We start from the raw sequence: 23,630 nt of genomic DNA, 5'->3' as shown, positions 1-23,630 counted from the left end.
CAAGTGTGGAGGGAATTTACCGTAGTTTTGGGGTGGCGGGAATGGGGGTGAGGGTGGGGTCTCGGCGAACCCGATCGTTCCCGTCTGCAGGCGGGGGGACATTGTGGAGCTTATCCATATGATCCACGTGGTCCAGAAGCCGAGATGAACCTCTTTCTGCCACAAACCTGGAGGAAGATGGAGACAGACGTAAATAACATCCAACATGGAGGGAGAACGACAGGACAATTACAACTGCAGGAAAGATGTTCAATATATACTTCATTTTATATAACATTACATTAAATGTCCAAGACAGATGTTCTGCATATACTACATTTGTATATATTTCAAACTATTTCATGAGAAAACAAAGAGACAAAAACTGCAAAAAAACAGCTACAATAAAGATAAACAGTATTAATTGGATTACTGCCAGTGTAAATCTAATTAATTGCTTTAAAATCAATTCACATAACTTGTCTCAACCCGCATTCATGTGTAGTACAAAGGATTATTAAAACACTTCAGTCACTTTTACACCCTGAACCTTTCAGGCTGGTGTTAAAGAGCCCCTACTTGAGGATCTGTTCACTGAATCCATGGAGGCTTATCCAGTTTCGTTCTTGGCTCGCAGTCCAGACGGTGGGCCTGAAACAGGCAGGGAGGGGTTACTGGCGGACACCAGCCCTTGGGAGGCCTGACAGGTTTCTCCAAACATCAAAACAACAGTCGAGATGAGCAGCGGCAAACAAGAGCCATGTGGAGTGTGAGAAACATCAAGGACACAGTAGGAGAAACATCTGGAAGGTCACACTAAATCAAGACAAGAGAGAAAAGAGTCTTACTTCTTGCTTAGATACATGCTGACGACTAGGGTGTCGTTGTCCGTTTGACTAACGTATTTCGAAATACTTTGGCACACTGGTGCTACGTCATCAAAGCATATTATCGTGTCTACCTAAAAAGCATGGAAACATGACAGAACGGTCAAAACATACATGGGAAACGATGACTAATGCAAATAACACCATGAAACAACTAATTTAACTGCAGAAAGTACAATTTTGAATGCAGTCCCACAGCCATTATGTATTAACAGTTCTAATGCAGCGACAGGTAGAAGCAGGTGGGTGTTAATCGGATTTTGGAGCCACAGAATTAGGAGGAGATTTCACTACAAGCCATCGTCTTCTATACGTAAAGTACCTTCGTCTTCTGTGCCTTCATCTCAGCGAAAAAATTTGGAGTCGAAACGAAATCGTCCTGATCCAGCTATGGGGGGGGGGGGGGGGAGACAAAAATACCAGTAAAAACCAGATAAATGCAAGACGTCGGTTGTATCTCCAGCTCACGGGAAGTCATGAGGAGACTGAGAGTGGCGGCCTGCGGAAGCGACAGCGAACTCAGAAGCAGCCTCACCTCCATTTGCTCCATCACATGCGACACGTTCTCCAAAAGCACGTTAGACTTGAGTTTGACCTCTTTAAGACCACTGTAGCTCCCGAGATACAGCTGAGCATCCTCACTGCGGTGGGCTAGCATTAATGCTAGTAACACTGCCATCTGCTGGGCCTAGTGGGGAATAGACAATCATACATTCACTACCATTATGTCAAGTCTTCAACTAGTTCATACATCTTCCAAGAGTTTATGTCACCTGGAGCCTATACAAAGCAACACAGAGAACATGCAATCCAATACATGGTACACAGAGTCACAAACACAGTCATACATAACAGACAGTGAATGGCATCAAATATAATTACATTAATTTATAAAAGACCGAAGCAACATACAATTAAGACAGCAGGGTCAGCCAATCCCTGGAGCAATCTAAGTCAAGGGCCTTGCTAAGGGCCCCACAGTGACATCACTCTGCTGAGCCTGGGATATGAACCAGCAACCTTCTGATCACAGATGCAGTGTCCCAACCCATTGAGCCAAACAGCGCCCCAAACAGCTATTAATACCCGAATCAAATCAAATGAGTTTGTTGAAACTTTCAGTAGAACAAGTGTAATGGAAGACTAAAGGGGGGGGGGGGCGGGGGGGTTGGTCCCTCACAGTGACACTGGATGAAGCTTCCCCCTCCGCTTCTGTGCTCTTCTGCAAAGCCGGTAGGCAGAAGTCCTGCCCGCCCTGCCACTTGCTCTGTTGACTGACGTCGGTGGAGCAGAAGATCAGGGTCCGGCCCGGGAGCAGGGGCACGTTATGCTGGCACGAGATCTGGATCGCCGTCTCCAGGGCCTGCAGGTACTGCTGCAGCAGGGTCCAGCTGTTTCGCCTCATTTACACAGAGTGCAGCGCACTGTCAGCAGAGGTGGAACGTCCAGGAACCAGAAAGTGCAATTCCAGGTTTTCAAGGTTTTGTTTCAACCAACTAGTTGAGAATTCTGCAACCATGACTCTTTATATTCAACTGGTTGGCTGAAACAAAACCTTGGTGCCAGCGGGTTGGACGGATGGGTACCTGGCTAAGTCAGGCTGCTTCTTCCGCATGCGGTAAACGCGGTAGACGAAGGGTACGCTCAGCGCCTGCCTCCTCTCTTTGCGCGTGGCGGTCTGCCAGTCCAGCTGCTTGAACTCCTTGGTCCTCGGCATCTTGTTCAGGATGCTACCCAGCACCACGGCGTTTTTGCGCGGCTTCACTGAGGCGAGACACAGAGACAATGGTACCTTACAGCACGGCAGCTGAGGGGTAACAGCCCCGGGGCACAGGAAGATAAGTTAAAGCCCCACAGCTGGTTGGCATGGTAACCAGGGGATGGAAGTCAAACTGCAAGCCCCCTCACCTGAGTCACAGAGGTCCATGACCACCTTGTAGGCAGCAAGGAAGCGGAAGGGGAACTGTCTGCTTTTAACCACTGACTCCTGCAAAGGCAGCACATTAACGCAGCTAAAGGAACATCTACATGATCTCCTCAGAACATCCGGTTTACATAACCCAAAATGTATGAGTCCATCCCAGTTGATTTATAACCCTGCTGCCATTGTTTCCACCTCAGTAACTCTCTGAAGATGCTTGCAAGCACCATGAAAAAACCTCGGTAGAGGTCCTTCTCGGCCAGGATCTGAGACCTTACCTTATTGATCAGCCGCGCCAAAATCTTCCGGTGGTGCTTCTTACTGATGCCGCTGGTGATGAGGTTTCTGATGTTCCTCAGCATGGCCATGAAGGGAAGGGCTCTGCTGTCTACATCAGGCAAAGAAGAACAGTTAGAAAACAGAAACGGCAAACGTGACTAAAGAGCATATTTCCAAAACTCACTCGGGCCATTTTTTTGTTGCCGTTGAGATGAAACTGCTGATGACCAAAAGTCAGTTGTCCTTATCATATGTTTCAGTATCGGGAAGCAAACCTCACCGAGGCTTCATGTAATCCAATGAAGAACTTTCCCTATATTTCCAAAACTCGACAGAAATCTTCTCTATAAATGTATCCTGTCACCTGAGCGAGTTTTGGAAACTTGTTCTCCGCCTCTGAATATCATATCTACTGTTTACATAATACAAAGTGATACACAATACAAGGCAGACATAATAACCTTCTATGTCCAGTCACCTTAGAAAGTGCAATATTGATCAATCTTCCAAATGTCCAATATCTGTATGAATACGCTGCTTTGTATAAAGCCGAAATTTTGCATCTCATAAATGCATAAATAGATGCACAGTGCTGGTCTGGGAGGATGCCAAGCGTGTATAAGGTAGCCTCTCATGTGATATCGTGCAGTGATCTTGCAGTAATCCTTGCATCACACGTTTCTCATATCTTATCTCTTCACTTTGCATCACTTTCCAAGCAGACAAAAAACATTTTATGTAGTTTTTCCAGGCGGTGGTTGCCCAGGCACCAACCTACGTGATGTGGAATGGTTGATTGTATATATATTAGTGTGTGTGCGTGTGTGTCCATCCACATTCTGTATATATTGTCATTTATTTTAGGTCTTATTGATATGCTGTCTGGTTTACCGTTTTGTCAAGTCCTGACAGAGCAGCAAAAGTCTTTTTGTTATATCGTCAAGCATAGCGACGAATTCAATTCAAATCTTTAAAAAGTGAAAAAAAGGCACAGCACAGATTACAAAAGTCAAGGAAACTAAAACTCAGTTAAAACACTTAACCGTAAATGCTCAGATTGTCTCAAATGCTCGTCACACACACGCAATGCGTAACGTGATATTTGCGCTTAGAGCTATGGGTGTGCTTTGTGAGCGTGGCCGGGAGCGGAAGCCTGTGCGTAAGCGTGAGTGTGAGCCCGCGCCTCCGCCGACCTATCAGTTTGGCCCAGGTGTTCGCTGTGTTCCCCTCCTGACTCAGCATCCTCTCCCAGGTGTCGGGCTGCACCAGCTTCATGCGCTGGCCGGCCCGATCCGGGTCCCAGCTGCCCTTCAGGCCGCTGAGTATGAACTCCTGCGCATCCTTCGGGTACCTGCACAGAATACGGGCATTGCGGTACTGGGGCAGACGGGGCTGGCGGTGGCTGGGGTCGTACGGCCCTTAAGCCCGCAGAGAGCGTGTCACCTCTTCCCCAGGATGGCCATGACGTGTTCGGCCGGCTCACTGATATGAAGCCTCTGGATCATCTTCTTCAGGCTGAAGACGCTGGCGCCTTTATCTACTGCTTTGTGCTCCATCGCTTCCATCTGCATGCACACGGGTGTCACTATAATATGGACTTTTTTTTTTTTAATCTAGTTTTTAATTTAATTTATTACTTTCAGATTTCACTTGAAATCCAGGTTAGATTTAGTTAGCTATCTAATTTGTCGTCGTTTTAAAACATATTTCTGTTTCGTTTTCTGTAGATTCCGTTTAAGTTCTATCACGTTTTCAGTTTATTTCTAGGGACAGACTGAAACTTTTCTAGACTTATTTTATGTGTCTGATCTTTAGAGAATCCTACAGGAATACACAGCACGGTATGTACCTCAAAATGGGCGAGATGTGTTCCACATTTTACTAATAGTAATTAAAGAAACAAATCATTGCTATAGGTACATATCATTTAAAAATGGTAGTTAGCTATTTCACGTTTTTATTTTTTATTTGATATTTTTATATGTATAATTTTTGTTTAAAAAAAAAAATTTCCTGTCTAACGTTATATTAGTTTATGAAAAAAAAAATCTTATAGTTTTAGTTTTCATTAATGACGCACACACATACGGGAACACTTGATCCTCAGACGTAGATTTGACACACGTTTCCACGTCTGTGCCTGCAGGAACACTGCCCTGCCTCGCAATTTAATATGATTAATATTTGCTATCCAAAAGTACAAAAAAAAGCAGTTTTGACATTTTTTTAAGTACAGGAAGCCGCATCTAATCCAGGACACAATGTACGGTCACTGGGTTCAGAGGCAAAGCATAGACACAAAAACCCAGCTCACAAATTTCTGCAGCATCACTGGTTTGGACTTCAGGTATTTGGCCCAGCTTTCCCACTTCCTCGAAGATGGTTTCTGGGGGGGTACGAGAGACAGAAAGTGACAGATGAGAGAGAGAGAGAAAGAGATAGAGGACAAGAAAGAGATGGATGGGAGAGAGGAGAAAACAGGAAGGATAGTTTGGGGATAAAGGTATAGATGGTTACTAAAACCAACTAACAGGTTAAAGCAGTAACCTATAACCAGGAACTTGGCCGGCCACAGTGCCTGCTTAGTTTAAAGCACTAATAAGCTCCATACTAAAGAAAAGACTTAACAGTTTAAATTAGTACAGGTGGCAGTTCCGTGCAGCCTGAAAACAGCCCTCTCTTCCTCATTCAGTCATTCCGTGTCCCTGCCTGGCTACACGGGAAACACACAGCACATGTGCCAAGACGGGGAGGGGTGTGTGTGCGTCAGATCAGCCCCGCTGTTCCCGCCGCCCCGCATGTCACCTGGGTCGCTGCCACCTTGCCCCGGTAGTGCTTGCTACGTTGCTTGCGTGTGTTGTACTTGGCCAGCTGGTATTCCGTAAACTGCCTAAATTTATCCGTCAGGGCCTTCTTCAGACATGTGGGCAGGGCCTGGCTGAAACACTACGGAGAGAGCGGGAAAATTAGGTGTTTGGTTAAACATTAAATCCCAGATGTATTAAGACCACAAATGTATCATTGAAGCAATATTAAGGATAACTCTTCCAAACTTCCTTATTATAAAATCAAACTGCCGCCTCAATGAATAATATCCAACAACAATCTCAGATCAGTATTTACATTAAGCTGCATCTCATACTTCTTTTTTTGCGTTTATATAGCATAGCAGTACCAAAAGCCTCAACTCACCTTACTGTAAAGCCTTATCACTTCCAGCCAATCAGAGGGCAGCTGCACTGCTGCACAGAAATAGCGGCGGAGGTGTGGCTTTGTGGCAGGCAGGTGTGCCGCCAAAGCCAGCAGGAAGTTGGCTGTAAGGCGAATGTTCAATTCCTGCCGAGTGTACACCGCCACCTAGTGGACGGGCGACTATGGTGACAATGCATTCACATCATAATTCAGAAGAAAGTTCAGTGTACATGTGCCCATCATGATAGCCCTTTAACCAGCTTAGTTCTTCAAGTGTATATGGTCATTTATCTCTGCACTGAGAGGCCTGTCCTCCAGGTGAACTCACTTTGAGTAAGAACTGGGCGTCTTGCTCAGACACATACTCTGCCAGGCCCTTCATATTTGTCCACAAAGTCTCCTTCTTGTCCCAGTCTTGCTCTCCCGGGGGTGTGTTTTTCATCACCAGGGAGAGGCAGACGGCATTCAGCAACAGGTACTACGGTAAACAATGCAAACCACCCTCACGCTAGCCTTCTGAATCAGAGCAAATTGCAGCTACACACCTTAATGACCGCAGGTCATTTACCATGAATCCTTTCCTGAATGCTTGTGTCCAAAGTGGTTTAGAAATCAGTGCACATGACTAGCAAGTCAGTTGTTAACACAATCAACAGGTCAGCCTATTATAAGCACATGCAACTATATCGACAGAAAAAAACATAACAATAATCAAGTATTATTTTTAACTTTTGGCAATTTAAAACATTTAAAACACCAAACAAATAATTTGGAATATTTGCCTAAAATGCTAATTAACCAAAGAATCTTTTAAAGAAATGTCTAATATAGCTATGGGGTACAAAAGCAGCCCCCTAAGATTTCTCACCTTTCTATCCTTCAGCTCTTCCTCCAACTGATCATTGACCTCCTCGACCTCCCCAAAATCCTCCTCATAGAGCCCAGGAAGGTCCTCCTCTTGCTCTGGAACAGGCTTTGCTGTGGACGCCTCAGTGGGGTCCTAATGTACATGCACAGCCACACAATACTCGAGGATTAAATGCAATCAATGACAATCTCAGTCAAGCAGAGCAGGATTGTGAAGCTTTACAGTCAACTAGTAATTAAAAAGACATGAATAAGCATATGTACATTTGCATTTGCAAGAAATAAAGTGAGGAGATGAGACATACCCCACTGCAAACTTCAGTCGTACACTTCAAGTCTTCATTTGTAACTGGCACCTCTTCTCCTCCTCCTCCACCTCCTCCTCCTTCTTCTTCTTCTTCTTTTTCTACCACTGAGTCAGCAGCCACAAGGGCCAAATGAATAGATGAGGAGGAGATGGGCCGCTGCAGGACACAGGTTTCGTCAGAAGCTTGGAGGACAGAGGAGGAGAGCAGCCCTGGCGCCCGTGCGTGTGAAATGAGGTGCTCAGGGGTGCTGAGGAGGAGCTGGGGAGAGAGCAGCGGCGAGGAAGCGGCGGTGGAGGACAGCCACGTGGGCTGCAGGGCGGGCGAGCCAGCCTCGGTGGCCCATGATGGGGACGCACAACCATGCTGCAGGGCAAGCGCCAGGCAGGGGCCCGAGAGGGCCTCCGGGGCCTGAGCCAGCACCCGGTTCTCGAGGTTCAGTCCGGCGGAGCTGGACAGGAGCCCTAAGGACCTGGATGGTCTGTCCAAGTCTGTGCTGGGCTTGAGCAGAGCCAAAGGCATCATTGTGACAATGCTGCAGAGGTCTAGCTGCCTGGACTGGGGAAAAATACACAATAATAAGGAAGTGTCATGCCATTTTACCACCACAAACAATTACTCCTTCTATACTAGCTTATATTCTATTAGCATATTAGCATACGGTGTAGCAGGACTTTCCAACACAGAGCACATTTTTCTCCAATATTTTATACATAGGCCATAATGATTTTTAAAGGCTATTCTATATTATTTCCTACCATGGTAAGAAAAAAAATGTTTATGCCTACATAAAATGTTTACAGAAGCAGTGAAATCAGTATTAACCTCTTGTGCCTGAGTATGTCGCCTAGCAGATGTATGCCGTAAAAAAGCACTTGAGAGCACAAAAGGTTTGTCTTATTTGCTGATATAATTGCACAAAAAAGTCATTTTGTACAATGCTTTATCCCATCTCTCTCTCTCCCTCCCAGAGGTGGAAATTTCAGGTTCACGAAGTATAAATCCAGACCATGATTTTGTTTCAACCAACCGGCTGTGTACTCTGTGACAGTGACTCTTCATGCTCAATTGGTTGGTTGAAACAAAATCCTGGTCTGGATTTTTACTTTCTGGTTCTGAATCTGCCCCATCCATCCATCCTTTCTCAATATGAGGGAGAAGCTGCGCATACTCATTCACCAATCGATTTAGAGCCGGTTCATTATATACCAAGTCCTGAAAATCCAGTTTGAGGGCCTATGGATTCTCCAGTTCAAGCAGCAAAAAGAACAAAGTTCACCTTATATCAACACGGCGCACCCACAGTACTATGTACCACGTGACAGTTCCAAAAACAACTTGTGCTTTAATTGCGAAAAAAAAATGGATCCCATTCACTCATAATTTTAAATTATTACAGCGTCCCAGTCAGCCAAGATAAACTTATTAGAATAATAATTTGATGAGAAATAAGTCCATGCTTAATATAATTGCAATAGACGACAACATACAATGACACAATGGTTACATTTTAGGTGCACCACTTAAATAAGAAAATGCCAGTTCGTTAACAGCAATTTGCAGACTCGAGAAATACAAACATGTTTCGTGTTATACATGACACTAGCACTATTCACAGGAGTTAAGACGGAACCAGACGAAACACTGCACAGTAAACTAGCTTTCATTTACAATATATTCATTTTTACTGCCTCAGTAAGCAGCTATGTGCTTATTACTAAATACACAAATAACATTAAAACATCATTTTTACCTTTCTGTCATAATGTACGCTGAAATGTAAACACGGCTTCTCTGAGCGATACTTTGCTCTTCCTAGATGCTAACAGGGAAGCGTATGGGACCTGAAATCAGTTTCATGTTTTTTTCCTGCCGGCAACCTTCGTTTATTTAGTTTGAAATTCAACAGGAAAAGCTGATCCGAGATCAGTGCATAAAGATACCAAGAGACTACGTGTGCTTCTGCGTCTAAGCGGCCCATTGGTCAGAAGAATCGGACCGCCTACTGTCATTTTACGCCAATTGAAAATACGAATCAATGAGGATCTCTTACTTTATGTGCATTTACAAAAGTGATACAAACTTCAGTTTAATGTGTACTGCAGAAAATAATGAGTAAATTCAGAGTCATTTTGAGCAAAGCATCTAACTTTACAATGTGCCGTTTTATTAAGCGCTCAGATTTCATTCATATATAATATTCAGAATTTCATTCATTCATTCATTCATGTAACTATTCATTTTTGGTGATCTTGGTGGACATGTTTAATAGCAACTAACGGTTAAAACATTATTTAGCTCAGATGCTAATGAAAACATTCCGGTTTTATGACGACAAGACACACGTACTGCCGTACACGGACTCTAATGTGCGCGAAATCAGTTCTTGTCCCGTTATCATCATAAATTAATACACTGCCAAAATATAGCTGCTTGTTAAAACTCAAACGTGAGATTTTTTTGGGGCACAACAGATAAATACTGCGGCACAAATCCCAATAAAAGGGATCTAGAAACGCCCATGGTCACAGAGGTGCGAGACAACAGTGCTATCCACGCACCAGACTATACGTATTAATTAATATTTCATATCATAATAATAAGTATTATTATAATGGTGTTCTCGTCATCATCATAACAACGCAAAATCACAAATATAAATCCCAGATGCTGAGAGACAACGCCAGTCAGCACTACCTGACTTATTATTTAAATGTGTTTGAAGTGGAAACCCCAAGTTTTTGACATGAACAAGAAGTTCAACCACAGCAAGTTTCATTAAAAAGTTACTGTGTCAATATATCGATTCTGGTTACTTCTTTCTTCTTTTTATGTGTTCATTCTGAGAAGCTACTCCACAAGAAACGTTCTCGGTTTTTATAATCAAAAGCAGCCGACAGTTCCGATGCCCCGAGGGGGAATAACCGGCCGGCCGCCATCCCGCCTCCGCGCCCCCTGCAGTCTCGCAAGCTCCGCTATGCCAGCACATATATATCCGCACGTTCGAAACTCCGCGAGCTGGCTCGCGTCTTGCCAGCCGATTGGACAGAAAAGTTCATCCGGCGCTGATGTCACCGCGCCTGCCGACAAAGGAAGAAAAGCCACTTCCTTTAAAGCAGATGAACGGATGAGTAGCGTGTTAGAAGAAGAGCAGTAAAGATAGGAAAATGTCACGACGCTAGTGGAAGGGTATAGAAGACTTTTAGTCATAAACCCCGATTACGGACGTATCATTTTAATAAGGCTATTTATAGACATTCATAATCGAAACTAAAGGCGGGTAGTCGTTACCGAGCGCAGGCACAAATTGCAGTCATGGGAACTAGATCGAGTCGTTTACAAGAAGAAGGAGTATCGCCTGCTTTTGAGAAGGACGACATTAACAGGGGGTCTTGCCGCCGACTGCGCAGCAAGCGGCCTACTAGTCTGGTGGTGGGTTTCTCCGGCAGTTTCGATCAGGACTCGGAGGCCGGCCGGAGCCGCTCGGAGGAGGGCAGCGATTCCGACCAAGGGCGGCAGGCGAGTGCCAGCGGGGGCAGCGCCAACCGCAACCCAGGTCAGACGGAGACAGTTAATAACAATAAGCACGCCACCGACGGGAGCCCTACGGGAGAACTTCACCGGGGATTACTGTCCGGGGAGACGGGCCGCGTCAGTCATCGCACCTTCTCCGAGCGCCTGGTCGTCAATCGGCAGATTTCTGGGAGGAACGGTTCCGTCCGGCCGGGCCGTGCCCGAACCACCCATCCGCGTCCCGTCTCTGAGGCGTGGATCGGTCGCGTCAGCAACCGCCACGGCAGTAAGTGTTTTAAAACGGAACCTCGGCGGTATCACGATGGCAGCGGTGACATAATCCGGCTCAGTCCTCATCCTGAACACCCCGATCGGTACAAGCGCCGACATGTCAAGTTAGTGATGAGTGTATAGAGGTGCCGATTGCTGTGCAATCGTTTCGGTGTCCGCATAAAATAAGGGTTGGGGTGTTACTTGGTAAGCAAGGGTATGGATTGTGCAATATGACCGTTTCCCGAAAATGGCTTAGTTACCGTAAGCAGTGCAGCTTTTTGAACAGGAGGAGTATAAATTAGGAAATCTGTCATCGATTGGCATCTCTTTTTCAGATTAGGGGTGCAGCTCTGTGGTTAACGAGAAAGGTGGTGCTGAACCAAATATCTTGCAGTGTTACAGCTTTTAGTTTAATTAGACAGCCCTTATGATAAGTTTGATTTGATATTTTAAATACACGTTGCCCCCACATTCAGACCGATTATATTGCTACTCCGTGATGGCCGTCGTCATGTTCTCATTTTACGGGGCATTGCTTCAATTTGCCTTGAGGATAACAAGTCGTAACAGTATTAGGCAGATTGCACTTCTTGATTTCTACAGCTAAGGGTAATGTTGGCTCGATGATTCATTTTTTTAAAGGAATATTTCTGACGAAATTCCCGTAAGATAGACTCAACTTTTACAGGTGAAGATGCCTCATCAACATTTAAGTGAAAGTTGTCTAGTTTAACACTGGGGTTTACTGGGGGGTGTTTCGGATTGAAAACCGGACATGCACTTTGTTACCTGGCTGTCTGCCGGTCACCGGTTAGGGGTTTTCCCCAATGTTTGGTCACTATACTCAGACTGGGAGAAAAGTTGGTCAGTTCCTTTCCCACTCAGATAGCAGTACAGTTAAATATATGGAAATGGGGGGTAGTTGGGCTCTAGCTTAAGTAGCAACGCCATGCTGCAGTGTGCCCATTTTTGCCTCAGTGGACTGACTTGAGCGTAACTGCTTCATCTGTTGTAAACTTTCGTCTGCCACATCCTTGCCTTATTAAGTGTGACTCTGTTGGCTCATGGTGAATTAATATCAAGGTTAGCTTAGGTGCATGTGACAGTTTGTGTTGACTGTGGAAGACAAACTTTTGGCATGTAAGTAAAGCAGTTTGCCAGAAAATGTTTATTTTTGATGTGCGACTGGATGGGGAAGCTGTGGCCGCCCACATGCTGTTCTGAGCCCAAAGCCTATGAATCAACTCTTATTGTCTTCGTGTATGTTTGCTGCCATGCTCCTGTCTTCCCCAAGCAGAGTGATGACTGTATAGCAGCGGGACGGGAAATGGGAAACTTGGATAAACCAGTTGCCAGTGTGACTGGCACACAGCGATCCCACTTAGTCGCTTTGAAGCCTTGCTTCTCTCGCTGTCATTGCTGCCCCAGTTCATTCCCACCTCTCTCCCTCTCCATAGCCATCCGTTGTCCATTCTGCTCCAAGCCATTTCCAGGGGGCAGGATAGAGGATCACCTGTTGAGCTGTCTCACCTCGCCGCCACTCCCTTACAACAGTGAGTACCAGAATCAAGAATTCTGTCGAACAAGCTGCGTTGGCACTGAGGCGGCAGTCAGTCTGCCAATGCCGACGTGAGTGTGCAAATAGAACGGTACACTGAGATGTGTCAGAGTGGAGTTTGTGGGAAACGCTAGGAGGCTATCTAAAAGCGTATTGCTGGAGCTCACCCGTGTGGCTATTTTCCCACACAGCTGACACCCTGACCAAGGACTCTGGGGAGTGTTCCATCTGCCTGGAGGATCTGCTTCAGGGTGACACCATCGCACGTCTGGCCTGTCTTTGCGTCTACCACAAAAGGTAAGGCGATGCGGTGGAGGGGCGGAGCCCTGTGACTTTTAAAAGCAGGCCTTTGAGAGACTTGAAACTGACGGAGGTGTTAAACCGTCGGGTGTCGTTGATGACGGATGTTCTCTCTAGCTGCATCGACTCCTGGTCCAAGGTGAAGTCGTGCTGTCCGGAGCACCCCTTCAACTGAGCCGCCCAGCTCCGGTTCTGCAGGTAACCTTTCTCTTCCTCTCTCTGGGCGTGCGTGCGCATGCTCTGCGTCCCACATGTGGCCGCGCTGCATTGCATCTCCACCACAAGCCGCTACCATAGTGTGCATGGCTGTTGGGTTTTCTGTCTGCTTTTCTTTCCCTGTGCAGTATAGTCTCATTTATTGGACTAAAAGCGGGCGGTTCGGCTCAAACTCACGAATTGTTTATTCTTCTTGTCCCGTTAGGAGAGAATTGCTCAACATTATGGACGGGAGGAAAAGCATATGAAGTTGCATCACATGTGGAGATGGCAAGGAAGGCAACTTCTGCTTAGTTTGGTACTGGCATGTAAACTTCTGCCACGTTCTGGAACGGAAAAAAACGCTTGTATTTATTACTCTTTTTTTTTCTCCCAAACTTAAACAGTGCTGGGCATTTTGTTTTGTTTTTTAAGACGACAGTTCCAGCAATACAGATCTCTACAAGGAGGTCAGTAAATAATTGTGTGTGTGTGTGTGTGTGTTTGTTTGCATTGCTGGTATTTCCTGGAGGGGAGAGGAGGGATCTAAATAGCCAAGTGTGTGAGTGCAGAGACGTTTGGTTTTGTGTGTTTGTTTTTTTTGTTTTGCCGCTGTAGTAATTTTGTAATTTTTTTTTTTTTTTGTTTTGAGTCTTTGAGAAATGGGATGTTGCCAAACATTGCGCACGGAGGCCATTTGTGTTTTTTGCAGCAGACACATTTTTGAAAATACACAGATGTATATTTTTATGTTTCTGGAACCAAACGTCTAGTTTCTGTGTCGAGAAACGCAGCCGGCATGGCCAGGAGGACAGCAAACTTCACGATCTCGTTTTGCCAAATGAAAGCGTTTCGCTGCCAGATCTGCGGGAACAGAGTCGCGACTCCTCGAGCATTTAATGGCGGCTTTCCTGGCTGTTACTCTGGACGTTGTGCTCAGAAACCGATTTTTTAAAATCCCAGTGGGAGTGTTTGTGACTGGTCTTTCTACAGCACTGTCGACATTGGTGTATTGTAACTGCGGATAGCACTTTAAACCTCGCCTGATCCTTTTGGCATAGGTGACATCGACGTTGCGTGAGGCTCACAGCTGTGCCCGACAAAGTGGTTATTGGACACAAATGTGGAAGCCGGTCCGTTATTGTGATTTTACAGCAAGCAGTGTTACCCCTGCGTTACTGGTGACTGCAGGTGGAAGAAAAGGCTTTAGATGTGGCTTCGTGTGACGTGTTATCCTTCCCCGAAAGGGCTGTTCTTAGTTCATACGGCTGCCGTCTGTTTTCTGACCAACGTAACAGTTAGCCGACTGGAACTGCTGCCCTCCCAGGGAGATACTGAGGAGTAATTAAGATTCTAATGAACTTGATTGGATCAAGTGAGAATCTCTAGAAGACTTGCAATTGACACTCTATTTTAAAAAAAAAAATGGATTTTTGTGACTGTAAGAATGCCGTGTGTGATTAAAGAGAATTCTTCCTGTTCTATGGATGAATCTGCCGTGAGGACACCATGAGGATTCACGGTGTGTGTGTAAGTCCAGCTGTGTATGCCGAGTCGGCCATAGGGCCAGGCGGTCACAGATGCGTCCTGGGGTCTGTCGTCATAGGTTCAGTGTTTGCAGCTTAGCATTTTCCAGAGCTAAGATTTCGGAGCTGGCAGGATCCTGGATGGTCAAATAAGGCTGCTTGTTTTGAATGTAAAATTATCTTTACCGAAACAGCCTCCCTCTGTTGATGAGACGTCAGGTGGCCGTGCTGTCATGTGTGGTCAAGGTCAAAGGTCACTAGACATACGCGTGGTTTTGTGTGCTTTGCTGCCTCAGTGAATTCATAACTGCTGGGTTGAATGAAACAGAGTTAATTGGCTCCAGAAGATTTGGTGCAATACTTTCCCCCCCCTCTTTTACACGAATCCTGCCCCCTTTTTCTTAACACAAATACAACTACTTGAAAGCATGAAGTTCACCTTCAGAAGCAGAATTCACATGACCTGTTCTTTACTGTTTGGCTTTAATTGTAATGGTGAATTTTGAGGATTGTGGTTAACATCACCGTGATAAGGTATTTGCATACAGAGAACTTTTTTTTTTACCTTTAAACACGGACAATCTGTTTTCTCACACTATTTAACGATTTAGTATTTATTAAATTGTAAATATGTAATATTCAAATTCATTGCTCTTTTGGTTTGGATTCTGATACAGTTTATATGCCCAAATCTTTTGTATGTCTAAAAAGGTTGGTTTTATATGTATTTTTTACAATAAATATGCATATGTGTGGGTTTGTGTCTGATTCTCCTAATTCTGCATGTAGCCACGTAATGAAGGTTTAAAAACCATAAACACTTTCATCTTCGGTTTGTATCGCGTCTCTATTCATAACTGTGTGCAATAGCAAAGAGGCAAGCTTGGGTTTAATGAAACATGTCTGCCGATCGAATGACAACTTCCAGGAAATGCCTGACCCTGAATGAGAACACAGCCGGGCCAAGCATTGTTCCAAAAGTGGGAATTCCCCTTCCAAACAAGTTTCACGAAAAGGAATGCAGTATCACATCACACTTTCATTATAGACGTAGACTCAACATTTCACCCTACTTGCTGCATAATCATTCACCTAGAGGAAAGCGGGCCATCATTTACCTTATTTGGAAATTGAGATTATATTACTGAAACGTGGCGTGACCAGCTTTATTTTACAGTTTAGTCAACAAAACCAGCCGATTTACAGCTGCAGAATGCTTAAGCAGTTCCTTTAAGAGTCACTCAGGAATTTTTCACCAAACCCTTCGGCAAAAACTTCCCTTGATTCACAGCAGAATTACAACATATTACACTATACATACTATTCCAGTTAGAAGCTGGTTCTTCGGGACCTGTGACACAGGTTTGTGAATAACGGCATATTAAAATAATTACACTATACTGGACAAGCACTTGAGACAGATTATACTCATGAGTAGTTACTAAATAGATAAAATGTATCCATCGGATCTTAAATTTGGTTGGTTATAAATGCATTAGCTTTGCAGGCTATGGCCTACTTCCACACATGATCACCACATTAAGTTTCACACCTCCAGGGGATACGGCTACCTGAAGCAGGAAACATTTTTATATTTCCGTACTCAACTTCTGCTTAAAATTTCAGGAAGGCAAGAGCCAAGTACGCCACAATCCAGACATTAAGCTTTAAGATGGGTTTCCCCTTTCAAAGCGACGTGCGTTGCTTAACTCGCCATACAGAAGCAGTCAGGTGAGCAAAAGCAGCCCTGACATTTAAAGGAGTGGCTCACTCAGTAGCCTGTTGCCAGTGAAGAATTTGAACACATTTGTCTTACTGAAGACCCAAATCTAGTTCAAGAAATCCAACAGCACATTGATTGGTCTGGACTCTAAACCAGGCAACAGGGACTAGCCAGCACAACAATCTTAACTACAGAAAATGATTTTCAGAAGCTTAACCAAGTATTAAATGAGGCAGATATTGAAGACTCCCAATATTGTAGTACATGGATGAAAACTACTGTAGTGCAGAATCTAGAATTTGCATCAGGCTAAGCAACTTAATATCAGTTATTTTTAGCCAAGTAAAGATGCTGCAGGCAGCCGAAGACCAGACCCAGCCAGCTCAGGACTCGGACTACAAAGTCACAAGACAGTAATTTTATTTTTAGTTATGAATCATAACATGTGGCAGAAGTTGCAATCCTCTCGTACCCCACTGCTCGTAGATCCCAGCACCTGGGAAGGAAAGGGGATGCTTAGAGACACACGTGAGAGCCTGCATTTGCGGTTCACCATTAGCCTGCTCAGTGCATGTGTATAATCATTGCTTATCAGGTGAAACACGGACAGAACATGCAACTCATCACTGCAAGGTCAGCTATTTTGTCCATCCCAACAGTTACAAGAAGTCATTTGGGATACATGAACGGGACCAACTAAAAGCACTTACCTACAGTGCTGATGTGGGGCCTGTGGACCGGAAATGCAGACCAGTGCTTTTAAAAGAAGCAAAAAAAAATAATAAAAAAAAAATTTAACGGCTATACAACAATCGATCTAGCTATTAAACGTAGGACAGCACTACGAACACTATAAGCCGGGCACCGTACGCTATGAGTTCACTTGCCCAAAACGCGTAGTGACGCCACCAACCGCTCACCGCGGGTACCAAGCACGTGTTTGGCAATGAAAGACATCTGGAAACCATCAGCTAAGATATTTTAAACGGATTTTACCATACGAGTCACGAGGGATACGCACACCTGCTATTCCAGGTGGGAAAGCCGTACATTTTATGTCCAAAAATAAACATCCTTTTACGTCACTTAAAACACATGGAACCGCGGTATAAAAACCCACCTCAATCGCCTTCGCCCATGAAGCGCGTCCTCTTCGATTTAAACGAATTCAATACGGATTAAGAATCTGGACATTAGGCAGGCAGAGGACTAGCCACCCCCCATCGACAGATAAAAAAAACACCGGCTCGGTAACACTTAATATTCCCATTTGATAAATACACGCCAATAACAAAAGACGGCAAAATGGTAATCACTGGCGAAACAGCTACAAATACCTATCAAAATGACCTAGCTAATTAACTAGTAATTCCACGTATAATGAACAAACTTAACATGACCAGCCCCTACGCGATCCTCCACAACGCCGCACAGATAAAGAGAGTGAATGCAGCTCTGGGAGCCTCTTTATAGGAGCGCCTTATCACACCACGTGGTCTGTTCAATAATCCGATGCACCGATCTAGGATCAGAACAAACGCGTTCCTCGTTAATCCCGACCATCAACATAAGGCAGAAAATAGATCCGGACCCTGGTTTAGTGTTCAGAGTGATACACTGCTACGCATTTCTCTCGTCTGTTCGAGTTTAACTATTATATTATTATAATAATTGTAAAAGTAAATGTAACATTTTACAACCAATGTACAATCATGTCATTTTAAAATTTTCAAAGGATGATTTTCGTGTTGACATTCCAAACGGTGCAGATACCTAACTTGGAATCCAATGGCATGAAGTATTTTTATGGTGAATGACGGTTGAATTCTTAGTTCGCAAAATTATTTTAATGAAATATTACATACATAAATCGAGATTCTCAAAAATAAAACAAGTTTGGATGCATTTGAAATAGAGTTGATCGCATCATTTAAATTCTTAAAGTTTAAAGGAAATGAAATGAATGAAAACTTCCAACATTAAAATCTTTGAGGGACATCAATTTAATAACGCTATGTAATTCGTCACTTACGTCCAATTAGTACGACTCCTTATATAATTTGATTTCTTTATAAATGTATTTTTTATTTAGAAAGTGCACTGTTACACCAATGCCATAACTGCACACATACAAATATTTAATATAACACTATTGAAGAATTATTACCACCTGCACTAACGCATCATCTTACTTTTGGCCACATGATAGAATGACGGAAGCCTCATTGGACATAATAGTCAGGACGTTTCGCTCCTCTTAGACACAGCGACAGTTTACAATTAAAAAATTTTAAGGTTCGGGTAGTATTTGCTTGTTCTGTTCTTGAACGTGGTGTGGAGATCTCATTTTAGGAGCGTGCAGGTTGACGGGATGAGAGTCGTGATTGGTATGTCGCGAGCTATTGTGTTACTTGATGATACTACATGCCAGTTTAATCAAACCTAAAAGGAAATATTAAACCCAAAAACAAATATGCTATCAGGCTTATTGATTACTGCCTTTATGGCGTGCAATATTAAACAAGGATAGAGCGGATATGGTGAAGGTCAACATTTTGGAAACGTTTACGCGCTGTACAGTTTCGCTTTCGGAAGTGAAGAGGAGGCGCATGCGCCTACTGCTGCTTCGTTTGCTAATACCTTTAAGGTCTTGTTTCCAGTAGGCCGATGTTTTTAGGTGACCTTCACAGTATTAGTCAAGAAAATAATCAGACACCTGCCTGTTGGTTCCTTTAATAAAAAAAGTAGGGATCTTTAAAATACCAATTTTTGCTTAAACTATGACGTTAATTCTCCCGATATTTTTTTAGGGTCTTATCATTTGTGAAGCATTTCAGTCAGGTGTGGTGACAACATGACTCCACCATGTGTTGTTTTTTTTTTTTGGCGATCACACCTGACAAGCTTGGTGTCATTTCCCCCTTTCACCAGGCGGTGGCTCGGGTTTTGTTGGCAGAGCACTGACCCGGTTTCTATGTGGATCAGGTCATGAAGTCACTATTATATCAAGGCAACCGGGTCCTGGATGTATCACATGGGTAAAATTCTTCCTGTTTCTTGTCTGCTACATCATTCTATCTTTTTTTTCTTTTAACAATAATTGTCATTTTCTCACTTACTTATTATTGCCTCCTCTGCACAGGCACACTTAATGTAATTGGTTAAAATATGACACATCACAAGATGAGTAGCCTATTCATTACAGCAGGCCTCATGGGAGCTGAGTTTGACCAGCTAGTTCCTGGTTTGCAGGATGATCTGGAGAGTAGCGGCCTACCACCATGTGAGGGCGCTGTCAACCTGGCTGGGGAGAATCTCATGAATCCCCTGCGCTGGTGAGAGATTGAACAGTATTCCATCATTCCTGTTTATTCATTCATTCATCCATCCATTCACCTCTCTATACATTAACACTTCTGTATAAGCAATTTCCACTAGGATAATAAAAGTAGAATGATAACATCTATCCATTTTCTGTACATGTTTTGTCCTATTCTGATAAGTCACTGATGTAACGAAGGTGGCAGCAAGCCAGAATCTTTTTGGGCATTAAATCTGAAAAGCAAGGCATGTGTGAGATGCTACCCTAGCCCATCTAAACAAACACACATGTAGTCACACATTTTATAGATTGCTTAGAGTCACTAGTTCAGTTGTTGAGTGTGGAAGGAACCCCAGACAATCAAGAGGACAACGTTAGATTGTAATAGTATACTTGCTTTATTCGTTAATCTGTCTTTTCCTACTTGTTGATCAGGTGGAATGAGAGCTTCAAGAAAGATCTGTTCTCCAGTCGGATAAATACCACTAGATCTCTTGCAAAAGCCATTGCATCCTCCTCCAGTCCCCCTCGGGCCTGGGTCCTTGTCACAGGAGTGGGTAGGTGTGCAGCATACTCATGGTAGCACAAACATCGCAGAGTGGTTCTTGGCATTATTTCTCTCGATGCTTTTTCCAGTGCTGCTCAAATCTTGTAACTGGGCAATCACTGGAATGCATTTCCAGTACCACTCAAAAGTCTGGAAACACCTACTGAAAACAGTTTGTCTTTCGATATGATAAACTCAAGGTGTGCTTGGGGTCGTTAGCTAGTCGGTATTATCTGGTGAACAAGCGTTGAGATGGATCGCTACGACAGATGATCTGTTCCCTTTTGAGATGTTGAAACATTCTCTTGATCGTTGCAATATATGATATGCATCGTTTCATTGCCTCGAGGCGTTTTACTGTAAGATAGGACTTTATTGATCCTTTGTTGATCCCGCACCAGAGAGATTTACTTTTAAATAGAAATAGAAAATAAACTATAATGATAGAAATAATTATGAAAAATGATAATAAAATTTAACACAATTATATTGTACATATGCAGCGGGTACTGCATAGATGCAATACTCATGCATGTGCAGTGACATTCTGCGCCTAATAAACGTGCAGGACAGAAACTTTAGTTGACTTGGGTATAAATATGTGTCGCACCCAGTAGATATAAATACAGATGTTATGCATATGCAGTGGATATCGCATAATTGTAAAGAACATTCTTGTGTCATGGGCATTCAGTTAGAGAAATGAATGGACTTCAGTTGGACTGAGTTGACTGTGGTGTTATACAGTCTAATGGCAGATGGAATGAAGGAACTCTGGAAGTGTTCCTTCTTACATGCTGGATGTAGCAGTCTGTCACAGAAGGAGCTGCGTAACACTCCCACTGTCACATGCAGGGGGTGAGAGGGATGCAATAAAAAAGGTGAATGATGTAGCTGGTGTGTCTGGACTTTTAACTGGTCCTGTATACCTTGCAATGCACTTGCTCGCTTATGCATCGACAAAAGCATCTGCTGCATGACTGTAATGTAAATTAAGTTACTGAAAGATTCAGGCATTTTTGTGAAAATACTTGAGTGATTATTGTCAAAAGTTATTCACCCGAGAATTTGAGGCTACATTCACATTACGAGCCTCATTGTCCGATTCCTTTGCTCAGATCTTCGTTCGTTCATAATTACAAGTGACCTGTATCTGACTGTATTTTATTTATCTTATGTTTTTCTGTTGCTATTTATTATGAATGCATCTGATATACAGACGCTCCTCTACTTACGAATGAGTTACATTCAGAACGGCCGTTCATAACTTGAAATGTTCGTAAGTGGTTATTCAACATCATTGTAAGGGTATACGCAAGTACAAAGAACTGGGATGCTGGGAGTACGCACGCTACGCTGCTGCACGGCGGGAGCAGCGGCCAGAAGTCGTGCTAGGCGGAATTGGGGCGCAGAAAAAAAAAATGATGTTGTGGACAGGAAACGGGAGCCCAGTGAACACAATTTGGACTTGCAGTCCTCTTGGTTCGTATGTCTGAAAGTTCGTAAGTTGAAAGTTCGTAAGTAGAGGAGCGTTTGAATATCCGATCTTGGACCACGTATCAAAGTGACTCGGCTGTTCACACTGCCCTGAAGACATCAGACCTGAGTCCCATTCAGGGAAAAAAAACAGATTTGAGTCACTTATGCTTGATAGTGTGAACACAGTCTTATTGATATTATTATTAGGGGTCCAATCAGCATCGGCAGCTGGATTCCTACTCTTCTTCTTATCATTATTAATGAGAGCATTGTGAATCCTTGCATAAGATTTACCCTTATAAAGATCCCACCGCCTGTTTGTGTGCGACTTTACCTCATAAAAATGTTGTCATATTATCATTAATTTTCATTATTCTGAAGGCAGTTTGAACCAAAATAAAGTGACGTCGTACCCCTTTATCGGTGCATTTCCGACGTGGATTGGTATTGTTAGACTCATTCAGAAACGTGCGATCGCCCACTTTGAAAGCTAAAGCCAGGGTAGGTGTTTGCTCCTCTGATGTCGCATGTCCTTCTGCTCTGTTGCAGCATGTTATAAACCAAGCCAGACGGTGCAATACACTGAGGAGACTGAGTGGAGCCCCTTTGATCTCTTTTCCTTACTGGTGAAAGAGTGGGAGGCAGCCGGGAGTCTCCCAGAAAACGTGGCCCGGAGCACCAGGCACGTGATCGTCAGGTTAGGTTAGTCTGATGGGTTTAACCAGGCAGTGGAAGAACAGCAAGAGCCAATAGCCAATAAGAAGTGGAACGATCCAGTCATGATAGTCCCACATACAGGGTTCAAAAGTCTCTTTGTGTCTTTGCTATTATAGTACGTCCCCCTTTCTCCTTGCTTTGTTAGGGATCGTTCTGGGTGCAGATGGGGGCGCTGTGAAGCAGATGCTCCCCCCCTTCCGGTTGGGCTTGGGGGGACCCATGGGCTCTGGCCAGCAACCGTTTCCCTGGATTCACGTCGCTGACTTGGCAGGGATAATTGCCCGTTCACTGGAACCGCCCTCAAAACCCATTCCCAGCATACCAGAGATCTACAACGGTGTCGCTCCCGCCCAGAACACCAACTATGAGTTCACCAAGGCCCTGGGCCGGGCCCTGCGGAAGCCTACGGTGCTCCCGGCTCCCAAGCTCGTCTTGCAGGCGCTGCTGGGTGCGGAGAGGGCCGCGGTGCTTACCGAGGGTCAGTGGGTGTTACCCCGGAGGGCTCTGGAGTCGGGGTATGAGTTCCAGTACCCAAACCTCAAGTCAGCACTGAAGGAGATAGTGAGGAGTTAACACTCTGTTTGTGGACTGTTGGACTGCTCAGCTTGCTCATACATACATTTTCAGTAGCTTAATGGTTCCTTTCCTCTAACTATAGAACACTACAGAGCCTGGTCCTGAACCCAATAGCCTAGAACACTACAGTCCGTTAGGACTTTTGCAGCCCTGGTCCTGAGTGCTCTTGGTGTGTGCCCCCCCCCCCCCTGAAATTTAGCACAGCATGTGTTAAACCACTTCAAGGGTACTAAGAACAGCATCATGACCAAGATCAGAATGTGCTATCTACTGAAATCTGAGTTTTGTCAGACTGGAGTCCGCGTCTGCTAATCGTGTCCGACGTTATCAATTCAGCTTTTTTTGCTTAAAGTCCTAAGCCGGTCAAACCAAGTTTTTTTTTTCTCCACTGTGTGGTGGTGGCTGTTTGCCAAATACGATGTTCCGCTCGACGTTTATGGGATGTAAATAAACACTTGCACAAACAAATGT

At 44.2% G+C, this 23,630-nt stretch overlaps 3 protein-coding genes, 1 long non-coding RNA gene and 1 other non-coding gene across 5 annotated transcripts in view; 2 read left to right on the top strand and 3 right to left on the bottom strand.

Annotated features, from left to right (window-relative positions):
* The window catches only part of tep1 (telomerase-associated protein 1), a 30,944-nt gene extending 21,592 nt beyond the window's left edge, over positions 1-9,352 (bottom strand). The window contains exons 1-18 of the mRNA XM_049011489.1: positions 9,184-9,352; positions 7,431-7,988; positions 7,127-7,258; positions 6,587-6,736; positions 6,259-6,423; positions 5,872-6,012; positions 5,381-5,452; positions 4,510-4,631; positions 4,260-4,417; positions 3,066-3,175; positions 2,775-2,853; positions 2,453-2,630; positions 2,047-2,266; positions 1,402-1,554; positions 1,189-1,254; positions 828-940; positions 559-630; positions 21-167 (exon numbers count right to left, since the gene is read on the bottom strand). Coding sequence (XP_048867446.1) covers positions 21-167; positions 559-630; positions 828-940; positions 1,189-1,254; positions 1,402-1,554; positions 2,047-2,266; positions 2,453-2,630; positions 2,775-2,853; positions 3,066-3,175; positions 4,260-4,417; positions 4,510-4,631; positions 5,381-5,452; positions 5,872-6,012; positions 6,259-6,423; positions 6,587-6,736; positions 7,127-7,258; positions 7,431-7,955 — 2,603 coding nt within the window. The 5' untranslated portion in view covers positions 7,956-7,988; positions 9,184-9,352. The remainder of the gene's footprint in view (positions 1-20; positions 168-558; positions 631-827; positions 941-1,188; positions 1,255-1,401; positions 1,555-2,046; positions 2,267-2,452; positions 2,631-2,774; positions 2,854-3,065; positions 3,176-4,259; positions 4,418-4,509; positions 4,632-5,380; positions 5,453-5,871; positions 6,013-6,258; positions 6,424-6,586; positions 6,737-7,126; positions 7,259-7,430; positions 7,989-9,183) is intronic.
* A 1,105-nt stretch (positions 9,353-10,457) lies between these two features.
* zgc:66427 (uncharacterized protein LOC406256 homolog) lies at positions 10,458-15,550 on the top strand. Its single transcript, XM_049011761.1, has 5 exons — positions 10,458-11,229; positions 12,674-12,769; positions 12,966-13,071; positions 13,192-13,272; positions 13,496-15,550. The coding sequence occupies exons 1-4, from the start codon at positions 10,746-10,748 to the stop codon at positions 13,247-13,249; spliced, it is 744 nt and encodes a 247-aa protein (XP_048867718.1). The 5' UTR covers positions 10,458-10,745; the 3' UTR covers positions 13,250-13,272; positions 13,496-15,550.
* Positions 15,551-16,921: 1,371 nt separating this feature from the next.
* Positions 16,922-17,978, bottom strand: LOC125740523 (uncharacterized). Its single transcript, XR_007397636.1, has 3 exons — positions 17,639-17,978; positions 17,229-17,274; positions 16,922-17,014 (listed from the first exon to the last, which is right to left on the bottom strand). It is a non-coding gene; the product is annotated as an uncharacterized LOC125740523 (long non-coding RNA).
* Positions 17,076-17,153, bottom strand: LOC125740895 (small nucleolar RNA SNORD126). The gene has a single exon (XR_007397808.1). It is a non-coding gene; the product is annotated as a small nucleolar RNA SNORD126 (small nucleolar RNA).
* A 743-nt stretch (positions 17,979-18,721) lies between the features above and the next one.
* On the top strand, positions 18,722-23,618 carry sdr39u1 (short chain dehydrogenase/reductase family 39U, member 1). Its single transcript, XM_049011749.1, has 6 exons — positions 18,722-18,905; positions 19,450-19,556; positions 19,771-19,853; positions 20,276-20,397; positions 22,416-22,568; positions 22,729-23,618. The coding sequence occupies exons 1-6, from the start codon at positions 18,890-18,892 to the stop codon at positions 23,154-23,156; spliced, it is 909 nt and encodes a 302-aa protein (XP_048867706.1). The 5' UTR covers positions 18,722-18,889; the 3' UTR covers positions 23,157-23,618.
* Positions 23,619-23,630: the final 12 nt, after the last annotated feature.

This window comes from Brienomyrus brachyistius, chromosome 4 (assembly GCF_023856365.1).
Source record: "Brienomyrus brachyistius isolate T26 chromosome 4, BBRACH_0.4, whole genome shotgun sequence".
Taxonomy (NCBI): domain Eukaryota; kingdom Metazoa; phylum Chordata; class Actinopteri; order Osteoglossiformes; family Mormyridae; genus Brienomyrus; species Brienomyrus brachyistius.
The sequence above is the reverse complement of the archived record's forward strand: the minus strand, read 5'-3'. Positions and strand labels throughout refer to the sequence as shown.

What these genes read in the sequence shown, in the direction of transcription:
- zgc:66427 (XM_049011761.1), top strand. Translation starts at nt 10,746, where the DNA reads ATGGGAACTAGATCGAGTCGTTTACAAGAAGAAGGAGTATCGCCTGCT. An exon ending in CGTCAGCAACCGCCACGGCA is followed by an intron (nt 11,230 to 12,673) that starts GTAAGTGTTTTA and finishes CCCTCTCCATAG; the next exon opens with CCATCCGTTGTCCATTCTGC. An exon ending in CTTTGCGTCTACCACAAAAG is followed by an intron (nt 13,072 to 13,191) that starts GTAAGGCGATGC and finishes TGTTCTCTCTAG; the next exon opens with CTGCATCGACTCCTGGTCCA.
- sdr39u1 (XM_049011749.1), top strand. An exon ending in GGTCCTTGTCACAGGAGTGG is followed by an intron (nt 20,398 to 22,415) that starts GTAGGTGTGCAG and finishes GCTCTGTTGCAG; the next exon opens with CATGTTATAAACCAAGCCAG. An exon ending in GCACGTGATCGTCAGGTTAG is followed by an intron (nt 22,569 to 22,728) that starts GTTAGTCTGATG and finishes TTGCTTTGTTAG; the next exon opens with GGATCGTTCTGGGTGCAGAT.